Source organism: Thermobia domestica, chromosome 5, assembly GCF_964235325.1.
Source record: "Thermobia domestica chromosome 5, izTheDome1.hap1.1, whole genome shotgun sequence".
NCBI lineage: Eukaryota > Metazoa > Arthropoda > Insecta > Zygentoma > Lepismatidae > Thermobia > Thermobia domestica.
The window spans coordinates 97,143,824-97,169,514 of record NC_137458.1 but is presented as its reverse complement, the minus strand read 5'-3'; the positions used below and the strand labels follow the sequence as shown (position 1 = coordinate 97,169,514).

General features: G+C 35.9%; 1 protein-coding gene across 3 annotated transcripts in view; it reads left to right on the top strand.

The window, feature by feature from the left end:
• The first annotated feature begins 926 nt into the window (after positions 1 to 926).
• Bub3 (mitotic checkpoint protein Bub3) overlaps positions 927 to 25,691 on the top strand; it is a 98,767-nt gene continuing 74,002 nt past the window's right edge. For all 3 annotated transcript variants that reach the window (XM_081758872.1, XM_081758871.1, XM_081758873.1), the window contains exons 1-4: positions 927 to 1,082; positions 17,106 to 17,312; positions 18,589 to 18,658; positions 24,180 to 24,331. In XM_081758872.1, the coding sequence (XP_081614998.1) occupies positions 17,115 to 17,312; positions 18,589 to 18,658; positions 24,180 to 24,331 (420 nt within the window). In that variant the 5' untranslated portion in view covers positions 927 to 1,082; positions 17,106 to 17,114. The remainder of the gene's footprint in view (positions 1,083 to 17,105; positions 17,313 to 18,588; positions 18,659 to 24,179; positions 24,332 to 25,691) is intronic.

The window sequence follows — 25,691 nt, the reverse complement described above, 5'->3', positions numbered from 1 at the left end:
AACCGAAAACACAGCAAGTGTTAGGCATTTCTACGTTCCTTCACACAGCACGCGCTGTACTAACACGTGTTTTCTACTTCACACTATTGTTTCTTTCAGAAAAAAAAATTCTGGGGGCCACACTTTTAGTATTCAGAGAGGCGCATTAATTTCGCACAGTACTATTACATTATATATTACTACTATTATTATATATTAGTACTATTATATTATTACTTATATAATAGACTATTATTTTGGTCTCCTCCGGGGGCACTCTCAGAGCTCCGGAAGACAGTGTCCCCCTAAAAACATGTCTGGAAGAAACACTGCTTCGCACAACACTACCATACTGCTCCCTCTCTACTCTTTTTTTATACTAATACTGTAGGTAAAACAACTAACAAAAACGTCCCTCAAGAATTCAACACAAAGCAAGACTACTAACGAACCCAAAAACACAATCTATTAAATCCACTGCACTATTAAAGGTTTATCAGCTGCATACAAGGGAGTGGTTGCTGACTCACATTGAGTTCCTCGCGTAGCCCACGCGTGAGGTCAGCATTTACTACTCATCAAAAACAAATGTCTATAGAAGCTGAACGAGACGGCCTATCAAGATATAAAAAATACAGGCCTCTTATTTTTTGTTACTCTTTCCATTGCACCAAACTTGTTTTTGACTCGAACTGCTCCTTTAACCGTCGTAACGCACTTGTAATAATTTTGCACTAGTAAATCTACACTTGTAACCTAAAGTACAGTTGTATTACTTAGTATTTAAATCTGCCGCCTGCAGAAGCTTGTTCTTTATAAATATACTTTGCCACGCAAATTATTAAATTTTACAAGTTTTACCTAGAAATTTTGCAAAATCTAGTGAACCTAGACTTGGCCCCACTATATTATTTTGAGGTCATTTCATCTCCCATTCAGTGACTTTATGTGTCAACTTCCTGGCAGCATTGATAAGAATAAAACACAAGCGGAAGCGGTGAAACCGTGCGTTCTGTGTTATGTTGTGTTACTGAGATTGGTGTAATAATTGCACAGGATACAGTTGCTATCAATTTATTTGTAAAAATAGGAAAGGACTTAAGGTAAGTGTATTTATTTTAGGCGTTGGTATAAATAAATTAAATTGATCATTACTGAGATTTGGAATGCATTGTTGGTTTAACCGTTATGCGTTTGAGAAATGTAATTTTTCAATGGTTAGCGGTTTGTTTATATTAATTTTAAGTGTAATTTCGATTTGTAATATTGGAACAGTACCTCTGTATTCGAAAACTATGAGAAGGTTCTAGAACACAGATCTCCCCCATATAGGTTAGTACCTAGGCTGATTCCTTTCTGTACCAAAGTTTAATATGTAAATCAAATAGTATTGCCGAGCGAGCGTCAGCGAGTAAAGGTGGGTTAGAGCCCCGCAGAGCACGTTGTTTTCGGTCGTTATACAGCTAAATGGGAAGAGGGGGCTGTATTCTAGAACGTTGCCGAAAACTATTATAGCAGCGTGATACACGCTTAATGAATTGCGTTATATTGACATGTTAGATAATCCACGACACTAACCGGAATCTCATGTGTGTTTTGAATCCTCGTATTATATGGTTCAGCTGGCGCTGGTGTAGTTTTGGGCACCACATTTTGAAAGATTTACAGGTAAAATTCAGTACTTTGAACAAAAAAAAATGTTTGTATGGAGCAAATTTCTGCAGATGTCAGAATTAAAGATAAAGCAGGGTAGATTGAGGGTAAATCAAGATTTAAATCACTTGATTTTTTTTTTAATAAAAATAGTTGATTTAAATCGAATTCCGAAATAAATTAATTTAAAGTGAAAATAAGTAAAATTCCGTTTCTGTTCTGTTATTTCGATTATGGAAGTTAATAATCATAATGCAATGAGACTCAAATATACGGTATAGTATGAAAACAAGTTTCATGCAGAGGATTATTAGGGAAAATCCCGTTTTGAACAGGTAACTGAGCAATCCTGTTTTCTTCTTTTCGTAACATTGGGTTTGGGTTTTAAAATCGTTAACTATTCCAACGGGAAAATCATCATCGATATTTAAGACTCTTTCTTCTTTTTTGTGCGTGTCTGTTTGTTTGTTCCCAGATAATAGGGCGTATTTAGAGGGCCTATCCCCTCTACATTTTTTTTTTTTTTTTTTTTTTTTTTGGGTTAATTTTATAACTATGGGCGAAATTTATGTATTTCATGCCGCAAGCTAGTTCTGAGCTTTTAAAAGTAGGCTCCTGCCAGATATCAGTAACTTTTGTGAAAGAAAGTGTCATTTTGATAAACGTCGCTGTGCTTTTTCCTTAATGCTTAACCTTTTAAATTATATCGCCTATTTTTAGTTAATAGGGTAGAATCTTCATTATTCGATTAAGAAAGTACCAATAAGGCTTTTTACTTCGTTTTCTTCAAGAGTGGAGGCATTTTAGAACATGTTACATATGCTTTCACGCCTTTCTGCGCTGAGCATAGTGTGTGATGACGTGAAGAAAATGATGTACGTACTATGCTCCTAGCATAAATAGAGATGTCTCAGGAAACTGTTTATCTGAGATCTTGTTTTATACGGGAATCTGGGGCATTTGGGAAATTTTATTTTTCGCGGGCTTACTTTTGCACCTACAATATTGAAATTTTGCACATTTACTCAGTGCACCCCTGAGTATTTTGAAGATTTGTTTCAGATCTCTGCCTTAAAACAGGGGAAGGGTCTACAGAGGTAAAAATTAAAAATAAAAAAATATATTTTTAACAGAAAATTCCTTTTTTCGTGATTCCCCCCCCCCTCCCTCCTCTTCCAGATGCATGATTGAGACATTTGAAGGGTACCGTTTGAAAATTTGTTTTATTCTGAAGAGAATAATGTACAAATCATGATCCTAGGACAAATAGGGGTGTCTGAGGAAATTTTTATATTACATCCGGGTCATCTGGGGTTTTGTGGGAATGTTCTTAGCTCATCGTTAGATAGTTTCCTTACCCTTACTACTCAAGAGAAGCTTGAAATTTTGTACACACATTTAGTACACCCCTTAGTATTTCCCAGTTGATTTTGAGATCTGTGCGTTAAAGCAAGGGGATCCAGAGGGGATCAAAATTTGAAACAGTTAAAAAAAAAGTGCCGATTAGTCTCAAAATTTCCTGCTTCAGGGACATGATAGGGAAATGTAAATGTTACTGTTTCAAAAGCTGTTCTATTCTAAAGAGTGATGTATGTGCCATGATCCTAGGATAAATAGGGATGATGCTGTAGCTGCTTGACTGAAAGTCTATAATTTACCTTTAAAAAGAGCCATAATTTAAAAGTGTTAAGAAACATTGTTTGGGATAGATATAGGTTAATTGTTTGGGATAATTCAAAATTCAACCCCAATAATTTCACAAAAATGCAATAATTAGCATTCAATACTAATTCCTAATGCTTTTTCTTCAGTTTGCGACTTGTATTGTACAAGGAGAAAGACTTGATTTAAATAAAAATTTCCCGGCGGGAGCTCATGTGGTTCGGATTCCACGTTAATCAGTAAGTCCACGTCTCATATAGCCTCGCTGCTGAAAGGGACGCTAAACTAAAATCAACTCAACAATTAAATAAAAATTTAAATCGATTTAAATAAAAAAAATCAACAAAAATGATTTTAAAAAAAATCATGATTTTTTTCCACCCTGAGATAAAGTAATACATTTGAACAAACGCAGATCACGCTGTAGTCACACTCTATGTTGGAGTGTGAACACAACATGATCTGGGTTTGTTGTGTGTTCTATTACCACTTGTGCATGATACAGATATGTGCATTTCTGTAGATAGTGCAACAGTAAGAAGTATCCTCGTGCATGGGAGATAAGAAGTAGCTGTTCTTAACTATTATCCTTACGCACATGCACACCATCGCTGACGCGCCTGCTTACATCGTACGCCTCCCCTATGCTTTCGTGTGGGTCTACCAGTTTCACCCTGTTCTGCCTCAGCTTTCGTGCTTTGTAGGTCATCTAGCACATGTTAGGTTAGGTTAGATAGAGATGGAATAGCAACCACGATGGTTACTTTCTTTATCGAAGCTCAATATTCAGTTCACGTAGTTATGCCGAGCGTGCGATAGCTGGCAAGCTTTTACTTTGGTCATTCCCTTCAATGAATCGATTCGTTAGGAAGTGTTTCTTCGAAACAGTTCCTTAAATGTCACTAGGAATCAGTTCCTCACGAATCGAATCAGATAGGAATTATGGTGTTCAGACTGTAATGTTTCTGCAATTATTTTAAATATTGCCAGATTCAAATGCCAATAGATTTAGAACTATGGAAACTTCTCATCGTAACACAGTTCTAAATTTATAAAACTTGAAATATGCAGTTTATAAAATAACGAGAAAAAAGTACAGCAGGAACCACCATATTTCTCGTCTGCTATAGAGGGCACACAAAAGCCACATATTAGATTATATAAATGAGGGGGAAAAGGACCCTAACTGCCCGAACAACAAGTACAAGAACATTTAGTATTAGTAGTATTAGTACATTTTTAAAAGATATGTAATCCCACAAAATTAAGTACTTGAAAGGGAACACGTCGCTGAACCCCTCGACCAGAACCAACTATATATCTTAAAATAATAAACAATTAGGAATAAATATCTGAAATTTTAGTGTGGAAAATATAGGGATGTACCGATACTGAAGAGGCCGATACTGCCAAAACCGATACTTTTGGACACATTTCTTATATATTATCAGGAAATTTCAGATTTCCGAAGGAGCGTATGCTAACCAGTTAGCCACGGAGGAGCTCAAGGACATTGTTGTGTCTGCTAGTAAAAAAAGAAACATTTTTTCTTTCACCAGCAATTTGTAACTGCTGAATATCATGAATACTGTGGGCAAAACAACGAAAAAGGTATAAGTTGATTCTTATACTCTCTTTTTAATCAATATTCCTTACTATTAGAAAGAAGAAAAGACATTTTAGGAACTGTCGATTTTTGTGGAATTAAAGAATAATTTGTGAAAGACTTGGCTTGTTTTGCGAAATGTTCTCTCAATTAGTTTCAAAGTTTCTGACTAATATCGAGATCTTGTAAGAAGAAATGAAAGTCCGCTAGAATTATTGCGCTCCAAAAGGTAATTTTTTGGGCCATTTTCTGTGGCAATTAAAACGCAATTTATGTGGCTTTCTTAACTCCACCGAAAGACAAATAACCAATACGCACTCACTCCACGGCAAATATTATATGGCACCATTTTTTCTATGAACCAGTAATACGTACAAAAACTACATTCCAAATGAAACTGTATACATTAAGGGGTTACTTAAAAAAAAAAAAAAAAAAAAAGTGGGGGGCTACTTCCCCCTAATCGCCGCTCCTGCATACATATAATGCAAACGGATACTACCATTACAAATTTTTATTGTTTAAAAAGTTACGCGTGGTGAACCAGGTGTTGTTGTGTATACCATAAAAAAAAAAAAGGTTCTTCAAGTGAAGTCGAAAATGATAAAAAAATATTTATTAACTTAAGAACTAATTCTTTATGACCAGTAAGTAGGAGAAAATAATGACAAAGTGAGCGTCTTGTGGGTTTCTTCCACAGCGTTTTCTTCTGAATCGAAACCTTTGTCTCGTTTGGGACTCAGTCTGCTATCCTGACCATAGCACCCAAAGGGGGAGGGCAGGATGGGTTTCGCCCCCCGGCTCACGAAAATGTATACATAATATAGCACACCATGTATATTAAATATAGCAGTCATGGAACGGGCCATCCCTAAAGAATTTTCTTCGGGCGCCCATGATTCTGACTGAGGACAGTTGGCATTTCTTTACCAGTATTTTGATATGGAGGGACTAAAAATATCAGTTGAGTACGAGTAGTGCAAATCAAGGCGTACGTATACATAAAGAAATCGATGAAATATAAGTGTCACTGTTAATATTAAACAAATTGAAAATAGTTCGGGAAATGTATCGGTAAATATCGGTGTCCATTTGCCGATACCAAGACCGATACTCCCAAAAGTGGCCAATATCACCAATACCGATATATCGGTACATCCCTAGGTAAATATAGTTCGGCTGCTTGATTCGTGAATAAATATTTCTTCCCAATATTATAACAAGAACAAAATTTCCTGGTCCATAAATAATAGCCGTACTGCACCACTATATTTCTTCTTAACGACGTAACCAGTTCAAACTCCTTTTCTAATGGCACTACACGCTATTAATATTTTGTGTATATGCCCCACTAATAGAACTGATGAAATTAGAGGAGTGGTTCTCAGTTAAATGTCTCTACTAATCACTGAAAAAGAACATTATCTTCACTGACCAGAGTTGGCTGGTTTAAACCAGCTGGTTTTTCAAAAAAAAAAAAAAAAAACTGGTTTAAACCAAAAAGAAAAAAAGAACGAAAAATGCTTTAAATCGTGTGAACTTCATGGTGACGTTTCCACATATCAAACCATCTGCATTCGTTTAATCTCCTTTTCACCTTTTAATCAAGGTGTCTCATGTTCAATTCTTGGTACATCCACCACATTAGACATGTGTCGCCAGGAAAATAGTCTAACACTCACAAGAAAGTAGCACAGCAACATACGCGAAATGCACTTCCAACAACGAAACAAAGCACATGGTCAAGTCGTAAGCAAGACCGCATGAAGAACACTATCTGGTAGGGATGGATAATTTCGTGAAATTTTTAAAATTGAGATATTTCGCTGAAATATTTCATCCGGAGATTTAAAAAACAAAGAATGCCGATTTTCCTTACCCGACAGCATCTTATACAAATCTTTCTATGAGTACAATCAGTACACTATTCATACTTTTATATTTATAACAATATGTGTACAAAACAATAGCCATTGTACTTAACTTAATACGTAATTTATCATAATACAACTAAATAACGATAAAATTTTCTGATAAAATAACATGGCATGGATTTCTTTAACTTTGTTTTGCTTAATTAATACACTGAACACCGTGTTGTGCTTAGTACAGTACCCTACTAACCCACTAACCGTAAATGCTTTATTCGGATTTTAAATAGAATGATTAAATAGTGACAGAATGATTTTTTAATATTTATCGGCATTAATATGTAAATGAATGTGACAATAAAAATTTGCTACAACAAGTATAACCCGGAGGCCGGAGATAAAGTGTTCAAACGCGGAGAGGTAGCCACCCTAAGTAGCTATTTAGGTAATGCTTCAAACTTAAATAATGTTTTAAAATCAACAACTAAAAATAGGCATAGCTGCTTCATTGACATTTGAACTATCGTTCATTGTTATATATATATATATATATATATATATATAAACTTAAGCCTGTCGTTGTAATCTATGCTATGCCTATTTTTAGTTGTTGATTTTGAAAGATTATTGAAGTTTGAAGCATTTCCTAATGTATAGTTTATAGCATAATTTTAACATGTGTTAGTTTTATGATCCCTTTGGTCCACAAACGATGTCATTTGCCGTTGAAGAATAGGCTTTTGTGGGACAGATGATGGAAGCATTTCCAGGTCCAATAATTGGCTTGGTATTTGCTGGAAATGAACGGCTACCTAATCGTGAGAAATTTGACTTCATTGCATAGGAAACAGACTGAGGCCCCGTGGATGCACGCAAATTTGCAGTGACCGTATCACTAGTAGGATTTTCCACCATCTCTGCGTTGCTGTTGCTGCTTTCAGTCAGTTCATTTTGAAACATTTTAAAGGGCTGAAATATTTCATGCTCACATTTCTACTATCATGACGTCAACTGATATCCACACTACTGCGCACAAACAGAAAAGCAACAGTAAGTCACCACGTGACTCGATTCCAATAATGAACCTAAAAGAACAGATACGTTCTCAAAACCGGAACCGAAAGAGCCGTCACTGAATCGAATGAAATGATTAAATTAAAAACTTGCCCGATAGCGAGTGAAGGCGGGTTAGCAGCCACATTGATTACTTTCTTTATTACGGCTCAGTGGGGATGCGGGCCAGTGTTCTAGAACCTTGCCCTGTTATCTATATGAAAATAGACCAATTATAGTTAATGGTACCCACAATTCAATATTCTGATTCACTACTCCGATTACCAGTAGTTTAAGTACGTGAAGACTGAACGTAAACAAATCACAATAATAATAGTGATGGGCATTTTTTTTTTCTTCGGAGTTGATGCCTTGCAATCGATTCCAAAGAAGAATTCGTTCCCCCTAATCGAATCCTTGGTTTCGGAGAGTTGTATGATTCGATTGCCGTATACAAGAATTCGATCCTTCTTCTGGATCGAATCTTTTGGTTCCGATTAATTGATTAATTCCTAGTTCTCATATGTTCTCCAGTGTGATCCCTTTTTTTTTAGCCGGAACTAGTTCAACAAATTTTATCAACTGATAAGTTTCTGCAAAAATGTTTTATATGGGAAGAGGAGGAAGTGTAAGGGAAGGGATTGCTGTTTCGAGACACGCGCAGAAAATTCCGTTTATTTCTCAATTCTAGCTCTTGCTTGTTATATGCATTAGACCTGCTATATTAGTGTGATATGCTGTCTTGAACGTAAACGTTCGGAAATTTGCTTTTCTCATATGGTTTACGTACGCATCATGTCATATATGGTACAATGTTGCTGAAATTTTGTAGCAAAGTTTTATTTCTAATTAAAAGGCGTTATGTTCTCTCATGTTTTATATCTGCCAATGACTACTAGTGCAGACGTTGTCGCAACTCATTGTATTGGTGCTTTGGGCGCTGACTTCCCCTTTCGCCTTTCAGTAAAATAAATGTAATTAGTAATTATTTCAAGGGGTAGTCCAGGGGAATGTCCCCCTCTCTCCGAACACATCTCTAATCGCGCTCGACGTGGATTTTCAGTATGTTTGCAGTACTAGTTTCAACCTTCGTATAATAGAATTCCTCCTGAGCGAAGACTTAAAATCATCACTGAATACAATTAAAATGAAAACCCTAAATAAACTTATTATCCTGTCAGTGAACACATAGGTTTTAAATAGTCACTCTGTACAGTAACCTCTGTAAAGAAAAAATAGCGACACTCGCTCGGATATAGTTTTCACAACATACATTAACCAATATGAGTTTTTACATAAATTGCTGGTAATATTACAATGCATATTCTTAATGAGCAGTTCATTCTTAATACTAGCGCCGCAGTTTCAGGTTTTTTATATGCATATAATGAATTTATATGCATATATTAGTAGCTATGTGCGTTTTCAGTAAAAACGGCTGTGGGAAGAATTATACATAAAAGTATGAAAAATCAACAATAATAGCACAAAACAAAAAACGTAATTTCTTAAGAGTAAGACTTATTGTGTACGAACATTGAGAGGTACAATACATCAAACTAGATTTCGTATGTGGACCATGGACTTGCAGGGGAATCGTCGAGGCCTTTTGGTGACAAGGCTATTGCAAAATGCAACCTTGATTTCATGGAATCACTCCCGGATTATCTGTTCCGTGAGTTCCATTCTATCCAAATAGTTGTCTATTGAGTCTTCTGCTCATATCGACCCAAACTTTACAATTGGATTCATGTCAGGTGAGTTTGTAGGCCACATGAGTCTTTGAATGATCATATTCTTGCACCACGTATTAACGATTTTCGTTCATTGACATGAAGCATTACGTCCTGGAAAATGAAGTAGTCCATATCTTCTTCAGGAAAGTTATCTTTAGTTGTTTGAAGAATTTTACGTACCAGAATTTGAAGACTTTTTTTTTTTTTTTGGTACATCAAATGACTCTTCACATATATCCATTGTGCTGACGTCTTTGACAGTGAAGCAAGCCCATACCATCACTCAGTAACTGAATATATGCATCTCTTAAACAAAATCCGTATCAAGTTTCTCGTTCATTCGTATCCACAACTTCACACCAGTATCGTTTCCAACTATTCTAAACCTTTTTCAACGGAAAAAACAACATGCTTCCAGTTGTCAAAAGTCCAAGTAGCATATCGCCTCAAACGTACGTGTTGAAGTCTTCAGTATTTTTGTTAGTTTCGACTTTCCAGGCGGTTTTTTCTTCGTAATATCCTCCTCATACAGTTAAGACAATACAGTCATACGACTGACTGCAGTTCCAAGATCAAAACGATTTTTGGGGAAGTCATTCCTTAATTCTGCAGTGTCATTGATTTTATTTGGCGATCAGCTCTGGGTGATGCCTTCTTTTTTCTATTACACTGTTGACGAAGGGATGATTTCTTATACTATTTTTGCTTGTGAATTACTCTTTCTGCCGTCGAATGGTAAATTCTGAGTATTCCAGCCATCTCCCTTAGAGATGTAACTTAGCTGTGCAAAGCAAGAAGTATGTCTTGTTCACGTGACAAGTCACATTTCTTACCAATCATACTTGTTTACAGTTCACATGTAGCAACAATTTCATACAAAAACAACACTGCACAACAACAATATTGCCACTTGACACTGTTCAAACAATTACAAAGCATAGATCAATCACAAAATGCTAATTACCTGGGCTTACACATCACAAATGCAATGCAGAATTCTCACCCCAATAATTTACGAGACGCTCTCAGGTGCCATCTGGAGAGAATATTACTGATACATAAATAATTAGTAAGCACCATTGTACACCATAGGTGTCACAGATAATGGAAATGAATTATCACACTCATAATTTCCTTGGGAGACCCGGGTTCGATTCCCGGCGGGAGCTCATGTGGTTCGGATTCCACGTTAATCAGAAGGTCCACGTCTCATATAGCCTCGCTGCTGAACAGGACGCTAAACTAAAATCAACTCAACTCATAATTTCCTTCTATTCCTCTTCTAGCCGGCTGCAACTATAGTTTCCTGTGTAAGTTACCTTGAAAATTGAGGTGTCGCTATTTTTTCTTTACAGTGTATAGTGGATCCACATGTAACAGTTTCACACCATCACAAAATAAGTTAAATTCCATGAACTCTCTCCTGTATAGTTCGAGTCAGGGCCGTACGCACAATTTCATCATGGAGGAGGGAAGCGGGTAATGCACTCAATCATCTCATATCTTCTTAGGACAAGCGTTATAAGTTAATACAGTAGGCCTAATTGTTTATTCTTCCATAATATCTTTCTCAAGGGGGTTTACACATCGAACTCCTCTTGAACTTGTTCGAGCCATAGTGCTAACAACTTTAATATTACGTTTTAAGCCACATTGCCACGTTAAATGAATCTTGTAGCTGTCATAAAAAAAAATTAAAAAAACTTTCAACCCGATACAACTTCTACATGTTACAACTTCTTGAAGGCAAGAAAGGTTTATCCACACATGCAGCTCTGCACTCTAGTGCACAAACAGTGAACTTCTCATTGAAAACGTTTATTTTGGCGCACTTCCCCTCCCTGTCCAAAAAAATCCGGTGTTTCGGAAGCGGCCAAACTTTTTTTGTCAGCGGGAAGGCGATAGCAGGTAGCAAGCAAGACGTCCCAGAAAGTTGCGCATCGTTCAGCTCCTTGCAAGATGGAAAAAATGTTTTATGACTCTTTCAAGACTATGTGTACACGGTGAAATATGATAGGGTTTAAAGATTTTTTTTTTATGACAACTACAAGTTCTTCTAACGTGACAATGTGCCTTTAAAATTATTGTCATAATGCTCTTTTACTTGATTGTGGACAATTTCAGTAAATATGTCTGGATAGGCCTACTCTTTACTTTATCGTGCCAGGTTTATACTCCAAGGCTAAAGTTGATGGTGAGATGATGATAAAAGAGTAGGAAGGAGAGAGGAAGGATGTACCGATATATCGGTATCGGTGATATCGGCCGCTTTTGGGAGTATCGGTATCGGTAAATGAACACCGATATTTACCGATACATTTTCCGAACTATTTTCAATTTGTTTAGTATTAACAGTGACACTTATATTTCATAGATTTCTTTTACACTTAAAGTTGATCTAAATTATCAATTGTACAATCGATTTCTTTATGTATGTGTACGCCTTTGATTTGCCCTACTCGTACTCAACTGATATTTTTAGTCCCTCGATGCCAAAATACTAGTGAAGAAAAGCCAATGGTCCTCACACGGGAAGGTCCCACAAGTTGCCGCTCAAATCTTGATTGCCATATAGCACATCTGATAGAGCATCATGAGAAATGAAAATGAGCAAAATTTAAGGTGTTATGGACCAGAAGGATAGGAGCTAGGGGGGTTCAAAATTTGAATATCCAAAAAATTATATCATGGAATTATATCAATAGCTCAGCTCCAAATTAAGCTAGGAAGGTAATTTTGGTATCAATGTGTTTCTAAAGAATTTCATGTATGTGGAGGATATCACGGTGGACGGGGGAGGGTAACTACGTGATGCAAAAAACAAAAACACAGGTAGTTTCCCTCCCTCGTCCGCCGTGGTAGCCCCCACATACATGAAATACATATCAGCGGAAAGCTTCATCCTTCAGGAACACATTGATACCAAAATTACCTTCCTAGCTTAACCTTCTCAGACCTGGGGTATCATATGTGATACCTTAGATTTTGCGTCGTACTATGAAACATTGTACTATGAAAGCTGTGCCTATGGTGTCACACACTATAAGGCGTGCGCTTTGTGATCGAAAATTGTTCTGTTGGTTTTCTGCGATTGTGAGCTCTGTAAGAGGCACAAGAATGGTGGGAAACGTTGGAAGAAGACATGTGGGGACTTCTCGTCGTAAGTTTAATTTTTTTTATTACTTGTTGTTGATATTACTCAATAATATTTACGTTCTATAGCCATACAAGAAATGCAATGTGTTTTTATGAGATTTCATGTAAGTTATTACATCATAATAGTAACGAATAGTGAAGGTATAGAATATGATATCTTAGGTCACAACCGATACAAATGTAGTTACAGAAGGATGTTTTCATTGCGTCACTTCTGTTTGCTTTTACGACACATACTTGCACTATGATTTGTCTTCACATAAAAAGACCGTAATTGAATGTTAAGAAGATACTGATAGTATGTTTCATGTTAGGTCCTTTTGAGAGCAAAAGACAGTTAGGGGGATCGGTACTCAGGTGGAAAAAGGGACAATACAGCCACACTAGTATGTTCCAGTTTACAATAGTAGGAAAAAGTAGTTATTTAGTCTCTTAGTGTATTATTTAGGGTCTCTTCCTCCGTACATTCCTCAGTGCATTAAAAACTGATATTGTAAACACGCCAGTGTTGCCAATATTGATTGGAAAATTATCTTATACGATGCTCAGTTGACACATATGTTTTCTTTATTGGGTGTATTTATTTTTGCTGATGGATGAACAAGTTTCATTACATACGCTAGCTTATTATTCAATACGAATACATGATTGAATTTAAATGTGTGCATGTGTAGTTCTGTACACATGTTTTTTCATGTAATACGTGTCGTACCTCAGCAATATATTTTATTTTATGTAACCTATAAAACTATACTTACTGAAGAATTGAATTACAAGAATTCTAATGTACTGACATCAGTACTTTCTCTTTTACAGCAATCACAGAAGAAGATATAGAATTAGCACTGCGCTTGAGCCCTTCCGACTCCAAGTTTGGAAGCAGTGACGACGATAACGAATTTGAAGAGTAGGGTGTTCACAAAATCCAGAGACACTTAATGTTGGTGGATGTGTCGTTCTTGAGTTGTGTGACAATTTACCATATGCCACAGAATTATACACTGGTCGATACTTTACATCCATTCCGTTATTGGACATGTTATCTGACAGAAATATTCTGGCAACAGAAACAATAATGAAATCTCGCATTCCAAAATGAAGACTGACTCGCAACTAAGATCCGGGGGTAGAGGCAGCTACGATCACATGGTTCGAAACGATGATAAATTAGTAATAGTAAAATAGTTCGACAATCGATCTGAGCTCTTTGCTTCTTTGAATATTGGGGTGAATCCTGTGACGAATGTCGCCGCTGGTGCTAAAACAAGAAAGAGTATGTGCAGGTTCCAAGACCAGCAATTGTCAGAATGTACAACCTTCATATGGGCAGTGTAGTATCCAAGTATCACATCAAATCAAGGACAAAAAAATGGACTGTAAAATGTATTTTTCACTTCGTCGAGTTTGTGGCAGCAGCAGCTTGGATTGAATACCACGAAGAGGCTAAACGCCACCAAATTCCAGGAAAAGACATTCTTGATTAGTATGAGTTCAAGCTATCAATTGCACAATATCTGGTATTTGATGCGGGTTCTGCCGCTGAAGCAAGTGCAAGTTCAACAGAGGATTCCAGTGCTGAAGAAGACGTCAGAAGGAAAAGAAAACAGAGGCAAATTGTTCCTATACCTCCTAAGGAAACAAGAACACGTCATGCAGAACATATGCCAGAATATAATCCCGAAATACAGGCTAGTAGGTCAAATTTCAGAATGGAAAATTTCAAGGAGTTAACATTTGTACGATACTCATCTTGTCACCTATATTTCTGTTTTACCAGTTGAAGAAATTGCTTGGCTGTATTTCACCAAATGTACTACAGCATATTCACGAAGATAACTTGAAAATATAACTAAGACAATAATTAAAATTATTCAGTATAGCCTGTTTGAAAGAAGAAAACTTACGTTTCTGGAGTTGTTATTGGAATACTATTACAATAAATGTATATTGTGTATTTTATTTATTTAGAATGTAATCGGAATTAAAATATTGTATAGATACGTTATCATAACATAGTTTCTTACCATTTTCACTATATACGTCCTCAACTGCTAATCTAAATTGGAGGTAAGGAACTCATGTATTTGCTTGGTTGAGACCTAAGGTATCAAATATGATACCTTGCTGTGTGACACACCCAGAGCGTTGATTCACCAAATGACCACATTTTCGTATGTTTTGGTCATGAATGACCAATTTAATTACGCTCTTGTATATTTTTACCTGCTACCATAGCCTCAGGTCTGAGGATGTTAATTAGAAGGTGAGCTGTTGAGGTTTAAATTGAGTCACATTAAGGGGCGACCAGAATGTGACTATTTCACGGCATGAGACGGCTCAATGGCCATAACTCTGTAACGATGCATTTCCTGACACATGGTCGTATAAACTTTTTTGCTTGTCTACCCATAAAGAGTCCACCTCTCAAATTTTGTCGTACCTTTTTGTTACACCCTGTATATGTAATCGTCGGTTGCTTTTCACTGTAACCATTGTAGTGAATTTTGCTTCTTCATAAAAACTTTTGTGCAACAAAATTTATATTTTACTTTTGTGTGAATTCTTATTCAAGTAAACCTAAATAAAACTTAGCAAAGCATCACAATTCAAGAAATATCGCACTGTTCCACTTCCCGCTTTAGAACAAGACCTTTATTAGACACTATCTATAGTAATGACAGATAAATGTGTCTAATGAAGGAGTTGTTATTAATGTCGGAAGTGTTACTCGTTTGGTAATGTGTGTCTTCAACTTTAATGCTTTGTTCAGGATTTTGTTTACCTCTGTCCTAGTTCAATTGATGGTTTATCCGTTGGAATGTTTCTTTCGATATCTTTGACGGGTTTATCAAACTTTTCACGAATGCCTTTGGGAACGTTCTTCTGTAGGTCAGCTTTGTCACTAAAAGTCCATATTAGTTTGTTACAGGAATATTATTATTTATTGCAAGCTTGTATCAAGAATTTGTATTGTGAGGGCCTTAAGGTATTGAGTATTGAATTAGTACACACTTCATTCCGCACGTAATAGTTCTGCTGAATACCACTAGAGGGCCAGTAAATTAAGATGACACAGTCTGTGAAGCCAGCTAAAGTTTGGCATGTGATGCGATATATATATATATATAATATAGGAAATTTCTAAAGAAATCCATGATAAACTTTTGACGGTGTATGGAAGAAATGCTCCATCGTTTGACTTAATGGTAAAATGGCGTATACAGTTTCAGTGTAATGTAATAAGTCTGGAATATTAACACTTTAACCGAAACATGGGTCTCTGAGACCCAGTGGTAAATTTTAAAATACAATGGTGGCAACCCTGGTTGCTCGTGAAGGTTTAAATTTATTTGGCCCTTTTATTATAAAAGACCTTAAATACATTTCAAAGTAAATATAATACAGAATTGACTTATGGGTCTCTGAGACCTTGTGTTTCTCATAGCGTTTCTGAAACCCATGCTTCGGTTAAAGTGTTAAGAATGGAAGAGGTAGTCAGGGTATCAATTCTTTAAGCCAGATGCGACAATAATAGAAGTCGAATTTGATACATAAACCTACATTTGATTCAGTCTTAAATTATAGTTACTGGTATAAAAAGTATAAGCTTATCTTAGTGTACAGGCTGCAGCTTGTAGTAGTATAAAATAACAAAGGGAGGCAAAATAAGACTTTGGGCACTATAAGTGAAGTTTTACAAAACAATATTGTATGTGTTATGTCCATTCCATGTCTTACAGTTTAAATACCGTACTGTCCACTGTTCTAGATAAATCAAAATATTCTAATGATGGACAATTCGTGTTAATAAATAAGTCCGACCCCATTAATGACTTCAATTTATTATTTATGAAATTTATTAAACTAAATCCTTTCTCACAAGAAAAACACAAATGTCACTGACGCAATACGAAGCAACTTGTCTAAAATTGGAAATATGTCTGTTTGATACAGCTTTTGTCAAACGCTTGCTTTACTCCCCTATTCAGGCACTTTGAATTCTTACTATTCTTGAAGAAAGTTGTGGATTTGGTAGTCAGTCGGTTAACTGTATTTGAGGATCAAAAATCGAAACTGAACTTTCCAAAAAATTTGTTGTAATTTCTTTTAGTCCATTCTAACACACAAAAATCAGAACTACTGGCAGATAAAAATTGGAAATGCTAACTTAAAAAATGCTAGGCGTCAAGTGCCAGAATGCGCCCGGGATTTTTTTTTTCCGAGACCTGTGTAAATGAATAATTTAACTTTGGGCAAATAGTGCAACATACTCGGAAAAACAAGTTAACATTTTAGGTTCTTCAAGTAATCAGTTTAATAGGTTTACTTTGTTCCGTAAAGTAGTATTGAGTAGAATTTATTTTAAGTTATAATTCTATTTTATTTTAGCAAATCATAATGAGTGAAACGAGAACTGAATTTAAACTGAAATCGCCGCCAGAAGATGGAATCTCATCCGTTAAATTTGGTCCCAACTCTTCACAGTTTCTTCTCGTTTCTTCGTGGGACAACACTGTCCGTCTTTTTGACATCGTAACAAATAACATGAGACTGAAGTATAGTCATTCCATGGCAGTTCTGGATTGTTGTTTTCAGGTAAGTTTAGCAGTCAAAATACTTTGTGTTTACTAATCCATTGTTCTAATCGAAATCGTAGTTATTACATTGATTTAAAAAAGAACAAAATACATAAAATACTTTCTAGAAAAGTAAGTTAATGAATTAGTAAAAACTAATAAACCAGGTGTAGTTTTGGACTGCACATTAAAAATGGTATATACTACGAAGTTTTTAAAGTGGCCAAAGTGGTGTGTGATTGTAAATACAGTGTGCTCATTACATATTCCACCACGTGTCTGTTGTCTCTTAGGAAAGAAGTTATAAGTAGTGTGTTGTTCTATGAAGCATATTGTTACTAAGTGCGACCAATAACACTTTCATAAATTAATTTTCTATTTGAAACGTGTGAAGTATTGTTTAATGGAGAAAGAAGAGATAAAACGAAAAATTAACACCGTTTCGGTAAATGATGAAATAATTTGAATAAATTGATAACGTGCTAGTTTGACTGTGTATAATGTTGTAATCAGTATTTGTACCAATAACTCAAGAGTTTAAGAGGAAAGAGAGTGCTTACCTCACTGCGTTGTTGTCCTTGTTTCGTCCCAAGATTGTTTCTGTGGACATTATCATCTTCATCAATCAGCGATTCTTCGTGCAAGTTCTTTCACATCCTTAATTTGTCAAGTGTCTTTATTTCAGTTACAAATTATGATTATTATCTGCTGAATGTGCGGAATTGTTTCTGTGTGTTCAAGTTGAGTATATTATTCACTTACTGTAAATACCGGTACCTCACATGTGATAAGAACAGGAGTTAAGCACTCTCTTTGTCTAAAGAAAGTGATTACATCACTTAGATTTTTTTTTTTTTTTTCATTATTCTCTTCTAGTTTATTATAATTGTAGTTATTGTTCAAAGTGAGTAGATGTCTGCGAGGACAATGAAATCTAATTTAGAAACTGCAATATCTTCATATTGAGTTTCATCGAATCTTAAATAGTTGGCTGATTGGAATTTTAACATCTGTGTCGAGCACGAGGCTCTATGAAACGGAATCTCCATTTAAAGTGGGATGTATGTTGTCTACTCGAGTTTGGATTCCTCCTTAAACTGTAATTTTCACGCCTCGTATAGCCTAGGTGTTGAATAGGACGTTACCAATCATATCAGGAGCTACATGGGTTTGTGTCTGAGGCATCAGTGTTTCTGTACAGTATTAATCTATTTGCTCGTTTCACTTACTGTTAATGAACATTAATAATCCTTCCTATAGTTCCGAATGTGATTATTTTATGTATTTATTTTTAGGATGCAGTTCATTCATACAGCGGAGGGCTAGACAATACTTTAAAAATGTATGACTTCAATAGTAACAGTGGTAAGTGTCACGTAAGGACAAATTTTCTACATTGTCTTCCATTTTAAATGATACTTAAGTTATATTCCTATTATGTAAAGTTGGGAGGGGGGCGGTGGCTCAGTGGTAGAGCGTTCCCCTGTGGTGCTTGGGGTTCCTGCCGCGCCGTGTGGACTTTGTGGTTGACAGACATCGTGCTCGTGGGTTTTTGTCGGGTTCTCAAGTTTCCTCCCATTTCCTTCATTCCACCATTTCATTCATCTCTCATCATCACCATCTCCTTTAGCCTCACCGGCATAACTGTGGGACGTAAAACTTAAAGATTTCATTTCATTTTTATTATGTAAAATACCTTCTAATTAGTAATTCGGGATGACAAGCAAATTCAAACTGAGGAACTGAACTGAATTCAGGTATGGAGTAAAATCTTTTTCACCTAAAATGACCATTGTAATCGTTCGGCATTTGGGTGCCTAGTCATTAAAAGTTCCTATGCTGCATTACTGAATGGGAAAGTATATTGAAGAAATAACTTGAGTAGGGTTGGAACATTGCTAGTAGAATCAGAACTAACGTTTCCGTATTCTTAAGGAAATAACATCCAATGTTTCGGAAACTTGATCAAGTTTCCATTATCAAGAACCGTACAGGGTTAAAAGAACACTTGAGGGAGTCCCAAGAGGATAAAGAGAATATCTATGGGCTATCCAAACATCTCCAGGAAACTAAACAGACAGTACAGAATTTTAAACTTGTATGAAAGGCTAAAATACTCACTGAAAGGAATATTTTCGAAGCATTTGACATTAGGATGAGATATCCAATATTAAACACCTAAAAAGTGAATTTGGATAGAAAATGGGATACTATCATCTTAAGTTACATTAACAAAATTAAATAGCTGAATTTTTGGTTCATATTTATTTATTTTTCGAAATTTTGGTTTAAAAAATTTTTTTATTAAATTATAAATGTTTTTGCTACACTAAGTTTTCTTTGTTCAAGTTTCGCGAAATTAATGATCAGAGATGCGCGTGAATATAGGACCATTGAACTAGTTAGGGTTCCAAAGTGCATGAGGTGGGAGACCGAAAGAATTTGTGAAAAACTGGGAAAAAATATTTCCATTTATCTGCAAAAGAAAAAATCTATATTATGTTTAATTTTTTAGTGTTTAGACTCTTCACTAAACTTACCCCTACTTCTTTAGAAATTTAGTGAATAACTTAAAGACAATAGAGAATATTAAAAATATAGAAAGTGAGCCAGATAATATCTGCAAAATGCTGTTGATTAAACTATTAACTGTTTCCAAACCTTTTGTTATAGACCAGAAATTTGGGTGCGCAGTATATAACGTCGGGGCACCCGAATTTACACACTATATAGAGGGTCTTTAAAACAATTAGTAGTTCATATAATAGTGTTTTGTAGATGCTGTCTGGCTCACTTTCTACAGTTTTGATATTCTTCATTGTCATGAAGTTTTTCACTAAAATTCAGAAGAGTGAAAATGAGCTTCTAAGTGCATTTACACTAAGCTTAATTCCTAAAGAAAAGGAGGGTAAGTTATTCACTAAAATTAAAAAAAGTGGGGAGGGGGCCACGGTGGCTGTGGTAGAGCGTTCTTCTCAGGTGCATGGGTCCTGGGTTCGATCCTAACTCGCGCCAAGTAAACTTTGTGGTAAACAAACACCGTGTGCGTGGGTTTTCTCGGGGTTCTTCCGTTTCCTTCCGCTTTCTTCATTCCACCATTTCATTCATTTCTCATCATCACCGTCTCCTTTAGCTAGCCACAGAACGTGGGACGTAAAACTTGTTCATTTCATTTCATTAAAAAAAAAAAAGTGGGGATGAGCTTTAAGTGCACTTACACTAAACTTAATTCATAAAAAAGGGGAAAGTTTTTCAGTAAAATTTATTACAAGTGGGAACTGTAAGTGCATTTACACTAAGTTTAATTCGTAATAAAGGGTGACTGTATATACAGGGTAGCTTCTCAAAAATAAAGTGAGCCATCTAAAAAAGTTACGAAGTTAAAAGTAATATACTCTTTTTAAGTAAATTGAAGATGCCCACTTAAAAGAAAATTTTAAACATTCAAAAACCTTTTTACTAAATATATTCAAGCTTCTACTATCCTTGATAATGGAAACTCAATAAAGTTTCCCAAATATTGGATGTTACTTCCTTAGGAAAAAATGAAATTAAATCTTTCAGTTAACGTTCCTCGATTATACCCCAATAGGCTAAGGGAAACGAATGATTAAGGCAGGTGAATGATAATGGAAGAATTAGTGGAATGAGATTGTAGGAGAAAACGGGAGTACAACGAGAAAACCCACGGACAAGATGTCCACCACACTTAACTGGGACCATACGCATTAGAAGTAAGCCCTCTACAATTAAGGTACCGTGACCCCTTTATTTCTTTACAATACGGAAAGTTTAGTACTAATTTTATTGGTGATAATGTATTCCATTCAGTCGGTTAGTAACTATTAATAGAGTCAATTATTTGCTGGACAATTTGTGTTGCTAGGAAAGTGAGCAGCTAATAGCGATGTGGTGCTAGTCGATTAACTTGGGTTTACATGCCGGTTGATTGATGCTTCCAAAAGTTTCATGATATTAACTCTTTAAAAATAATAGTATGTTTACCGGTTTTATACCGATTAGCACAGGTAATATCAAATCAGTATTTTGGAGAGCTTGTTGTGAATTATGTTGTTATTTGCTTATAGAACGTTAAGGAACAAATGGTACGAAAAATGGAAATATATATACCGTAAATGCGGGCTACTTGGACCCTTAAGGGGCTACTTGGACCCATACCAAAAACTCGTTTAAAGTCCCATATGCAATGCAATAATGAGTGAGTTCAGAGTTAGATCCGTTAGATGGGATCATAATGCAGGCGTACACATATTGAAACTAGTTCTGTGGTAGGCTATGATTGAGCAGCATTGGTGAGAAAGGTCGTTGACGAAAAGAGTGTATTTATTGAGCGCCAAACTTTTATGTGTGGACACTATTTGCAAGGAAGTGGAACCAATGCTAAGTAAACACATAAGTAGTTACATATAGGTTAATGAAATTGACATGGTAAACTTTCTCATATACAATAAGATGTGTGCGTAATTGCATTATACAGTATATGAAGTGTGTACATATGACCTGGAAAACATGGATATTTTGTCCCACATCTTTTGTTATCTTTATACCACCCCATCCTTTGTTATCTTTATCAATAAAAAATAAAGGTATGTTGTCACGTGTCACACAAGTAAGGACTTTTCATTGTTTCCTTAAGGATACCGGTACAAAATGGTACATCAATATAAAAGATTGCCTGCAGGTCAAAAATATGCTGATTTTTCATAACAGTTTGAAGAATGTTTACCAGCAATTCAGTCGGGGAAATTGTCGCGAAAAGAAACAGAAGCTCACTTCAAGATAAGTCGTTCCACCATAGAAAGAAGATTAAAGAATAGGTCAAGGCAGAATCCGGGCCATCTGAAAGTGTTCACTGAAGAAGAAGAATTAGCCTTCGCTAATTGATAGAGTTTGTGATTTCGGATTCCTAGTTAATTAACTTGATTTCAGATTTATTGTGAAGTCCTATTTTGCCATGCATGGGAGAACTGTCATTGATTTCTAAGACAATCTTCCCAGTCGAGATTGAGTGGAAGTTATTTTAGAAAATGCACCTCCAGTCAACGACTAGATTCGCTGCTAATATAGATAGGGCTCGTGCAGCTGCAGAAGAAAACGTAATCAGCTATTAAATCATTATATTTGATAGTAGCTCTTAAAATGTTCTCTTTGTGGTTTGCAATAAATAAAAAGTGTTGTTCTTGGAATATCTACGTCCTACTTAGTCTCAGAGCAGATTTCAATGGTTTTCTGTAGGAAAATATGGGGGTGGGTTCAAGTAGCCCGAACGCGAGTCTTACTTGGACCCATTTTTTACAATAATCGCCTGTGCTTTGTTTTCAATATATGTAACTAAAACTGTCCTCGATATGTGCAATAAAGCCTGTAGTTTCACTTAATATGGGTAATGACAATAACTTTCGAGTTTTCGTGGATGAAAATAGGCCGAAAGAACGAATTTGTTGCAAAATTGGGTCCAAGTAGCCCGCATCTACGGTGTGTATATATATATATTTTGTTTGTCCTACAATTATGCCCTTTAGGCTAAGAGAAACGGATGATTAAGGCAAATGAATAATGAGGGAATAATTGGTGGAATGAGAATATGGGAGGAAACGGGAGTATCCCGAAAAAACCCACGGACACTATATTGCCCACCACAAAGTTACTTGGCCGGGGTTCGAACCAGGAACCCACACGCCAGGTTAAGTGCTCTACCACTAAGCTACCGTGCCCCTCAATAACTGGGAAGAAATGGAATTTATGGGTGCAACATGTCACTGTTTTCATCTAGTGTGAACTATACATTTTATAAATGGAGCAAATAACCTATTTGATATCATACCAATTCCTCTATAGGTGCGGATCTAATGATATACAAAGAATGAAAAATTCACGACTAAACCTAGAATCGGGCCGGCTCAGCGTGACAGTAATTAACCACTACGTTACACATCCGCTACCTGAACACACATATTTCATCTCTGTTGAGGTCGGAGCTCAGATCACATGAATTTTACCACAATTCCTGTTGTGCATGAACAATCCTGTGTCTCCAGAACATCTCTAACGGTTGAATTATATATATGGATTATGAATGGAGGAAATAACCGATTTTATATCACACCAGTTCCTGTATGGTTCTGACACAGTAGAAAGAACAATTCTTTGTTTGCGTGGATTGAAAAAATACTGCTAGGAACGTCAGTAATGGAGAAATTATAATTTTAGAAAACGTAATATGTAGGCATTAAAATAGTGAATTAATGACAGATAAAGCGCACTTTACTAGTATAAATAAATATATATTGTTTAATGTTAAACAAGTGTTGTCTCGCCTCTCTCCATTATTGTAACTGTATATTGGAATTTTAAAGTTAAAAGATATTTTTTTCCATTGGAGCATCATAGCTTGTGACACACTTCTTGCATAGATGATATAAGCCTATTTATCACTCGATGAAGGTCAATCAAGTATCTTGTTCAAAATATTGACCATTTAAGAAGTTTTGGTAACCATAGGAATAAGTATAGGTTAGTGAATTTAATTATAATGTCAAAATGTGCTCCTTACATTCTATAAGCAATTGTGTGTGTGTATATTATTTGGTCTGTAATGTACTTTCTGTACTTCCTCATAATTATAAAGCATATCACGCAACTTTAGGTACATATCAATTGTCTGTCTAAACAGAATTGCAGTACTCAGGTTTAAATGATTGCAGATTGTGTGTTCCGTGAGTTCTAGCTTTTTAACTAAAGTCACAGCTGTGTGCAGCAGTAAAAGTTTTATATATATATATTGGTATATTATAGTCTTGTTCATGGTTGCTTTATATTTCATTTTATTTTTGTTTATTTATTATTATTTTTTCCTGTTATACAGAAACTGTTGTGGGAACACACGACAACGCAATTCGTTGCGTAGAATATTGTCCTGATGTCAATGGAATCGTAACAGGAAGCTGGGATTCTACCGTGAAACTATGGGATCCACGTAGTCCTCATTGCGCTGGTACCTACACTCAACCAGAAAGAGTAAGTATTAAATAAACATGAATTATTATGGAACTTAAAATATAGTTCATTATAGACTGTTTAAGATTTGTTATTTCATTAACTTCACTTTAGTGCAGACTGTATGGAATTAGTATATGGAATACTGCTAAACTTTAATATTCGTATAAATTTCACGATGTCTAAAACTTAAGTTTACACTTTTAACTTACTTGTAAATCATCTTATGAAAAAGGGTGCGTTAAAATCAATAGAGAAGGAAGCTGATCCGTTTCCATCCGAACAAATTGCAAACAGCGACACCTGTTAAACTGGGTTTCACATACAAGCAAAACTACGCACACGTCTATCAGTCTTTCAGTCTGTTGGATATCAGAGAAAAGATGTGGGCAAAATGCCGCCAAAAAAAGCGCTCTCTCTCTCTCTCTCTCTCTCTCTCTCTCTCTCTCTCTCTCTCTCTCTCTCTCTCTCTCTCTCTCTCTCTCTCCAAATGTACGTCATGTCCCTTCTTCATGCAAACTGTAACATTTCCCGCCCAGTAGAAGTATCGGAACAATGGCTCTGTGGTAAGACAGACAATTTTTATGTACAGTTAGAGACAAAACTTCTTTCCGTTTTATGAAATTAGTTTGGTGAATAACTTCAGAATTGAAAGACAATTTGAGTACAGTTTTTAGTAAATTAAAAAGAAAGTAATTTTCTGTACGTTCCAGCCATACCACCGTTATTTCCAAAATAAATTTTACCCAATGGAAAGAACTTTTGTCGCTAACTGTATAGCTTCCTCTCAGCCCACATCATGAATGATATCGCATTCAAATAGGGCATCAGTGAAATTCACGGGACCTCTGCTAAAGAGGATCGGAATATGGTGGCCTGTGAGAATCTATTACTGCATCATGTTGTGCCCAAATGATTACATGTGGCTGAGTCAACAATGAGTCGTGCAATCCATTACAAATGAAGGCTTGAAACTGTCCGCTAGGCCAACATGCATGTCTTAATATCACGGCATTATCGCTGAATGAAGAAGCAAGGGCAGAAGGCTGTACGAGTGACACCTAGTAGGTGACCACTGGAAACTTGTTGATTTGTTGTGACAATGGACGAAGCATAGACCTACCTAGGTGATACGTGACTTTTGAAAAAGCGAATCGTCATCTACAGAAGTGTACATGAAAAAGACTAAGGTAATTTTGTGTGCCAATTAAAAGAAAAAAAAAAGAAAAGAAAAAAATCTTGAAAAGTCTGATGGTTGTTGCGAGCTTTTACAACAGAGGAAAGCCCAAGACTCGTTAGGTCGAAGAAAAATGTCACAACACAATCAATGCTGCTTATTAGGAAGAACATGTCCTACTCTTTGTTTACACAGACGAAATAC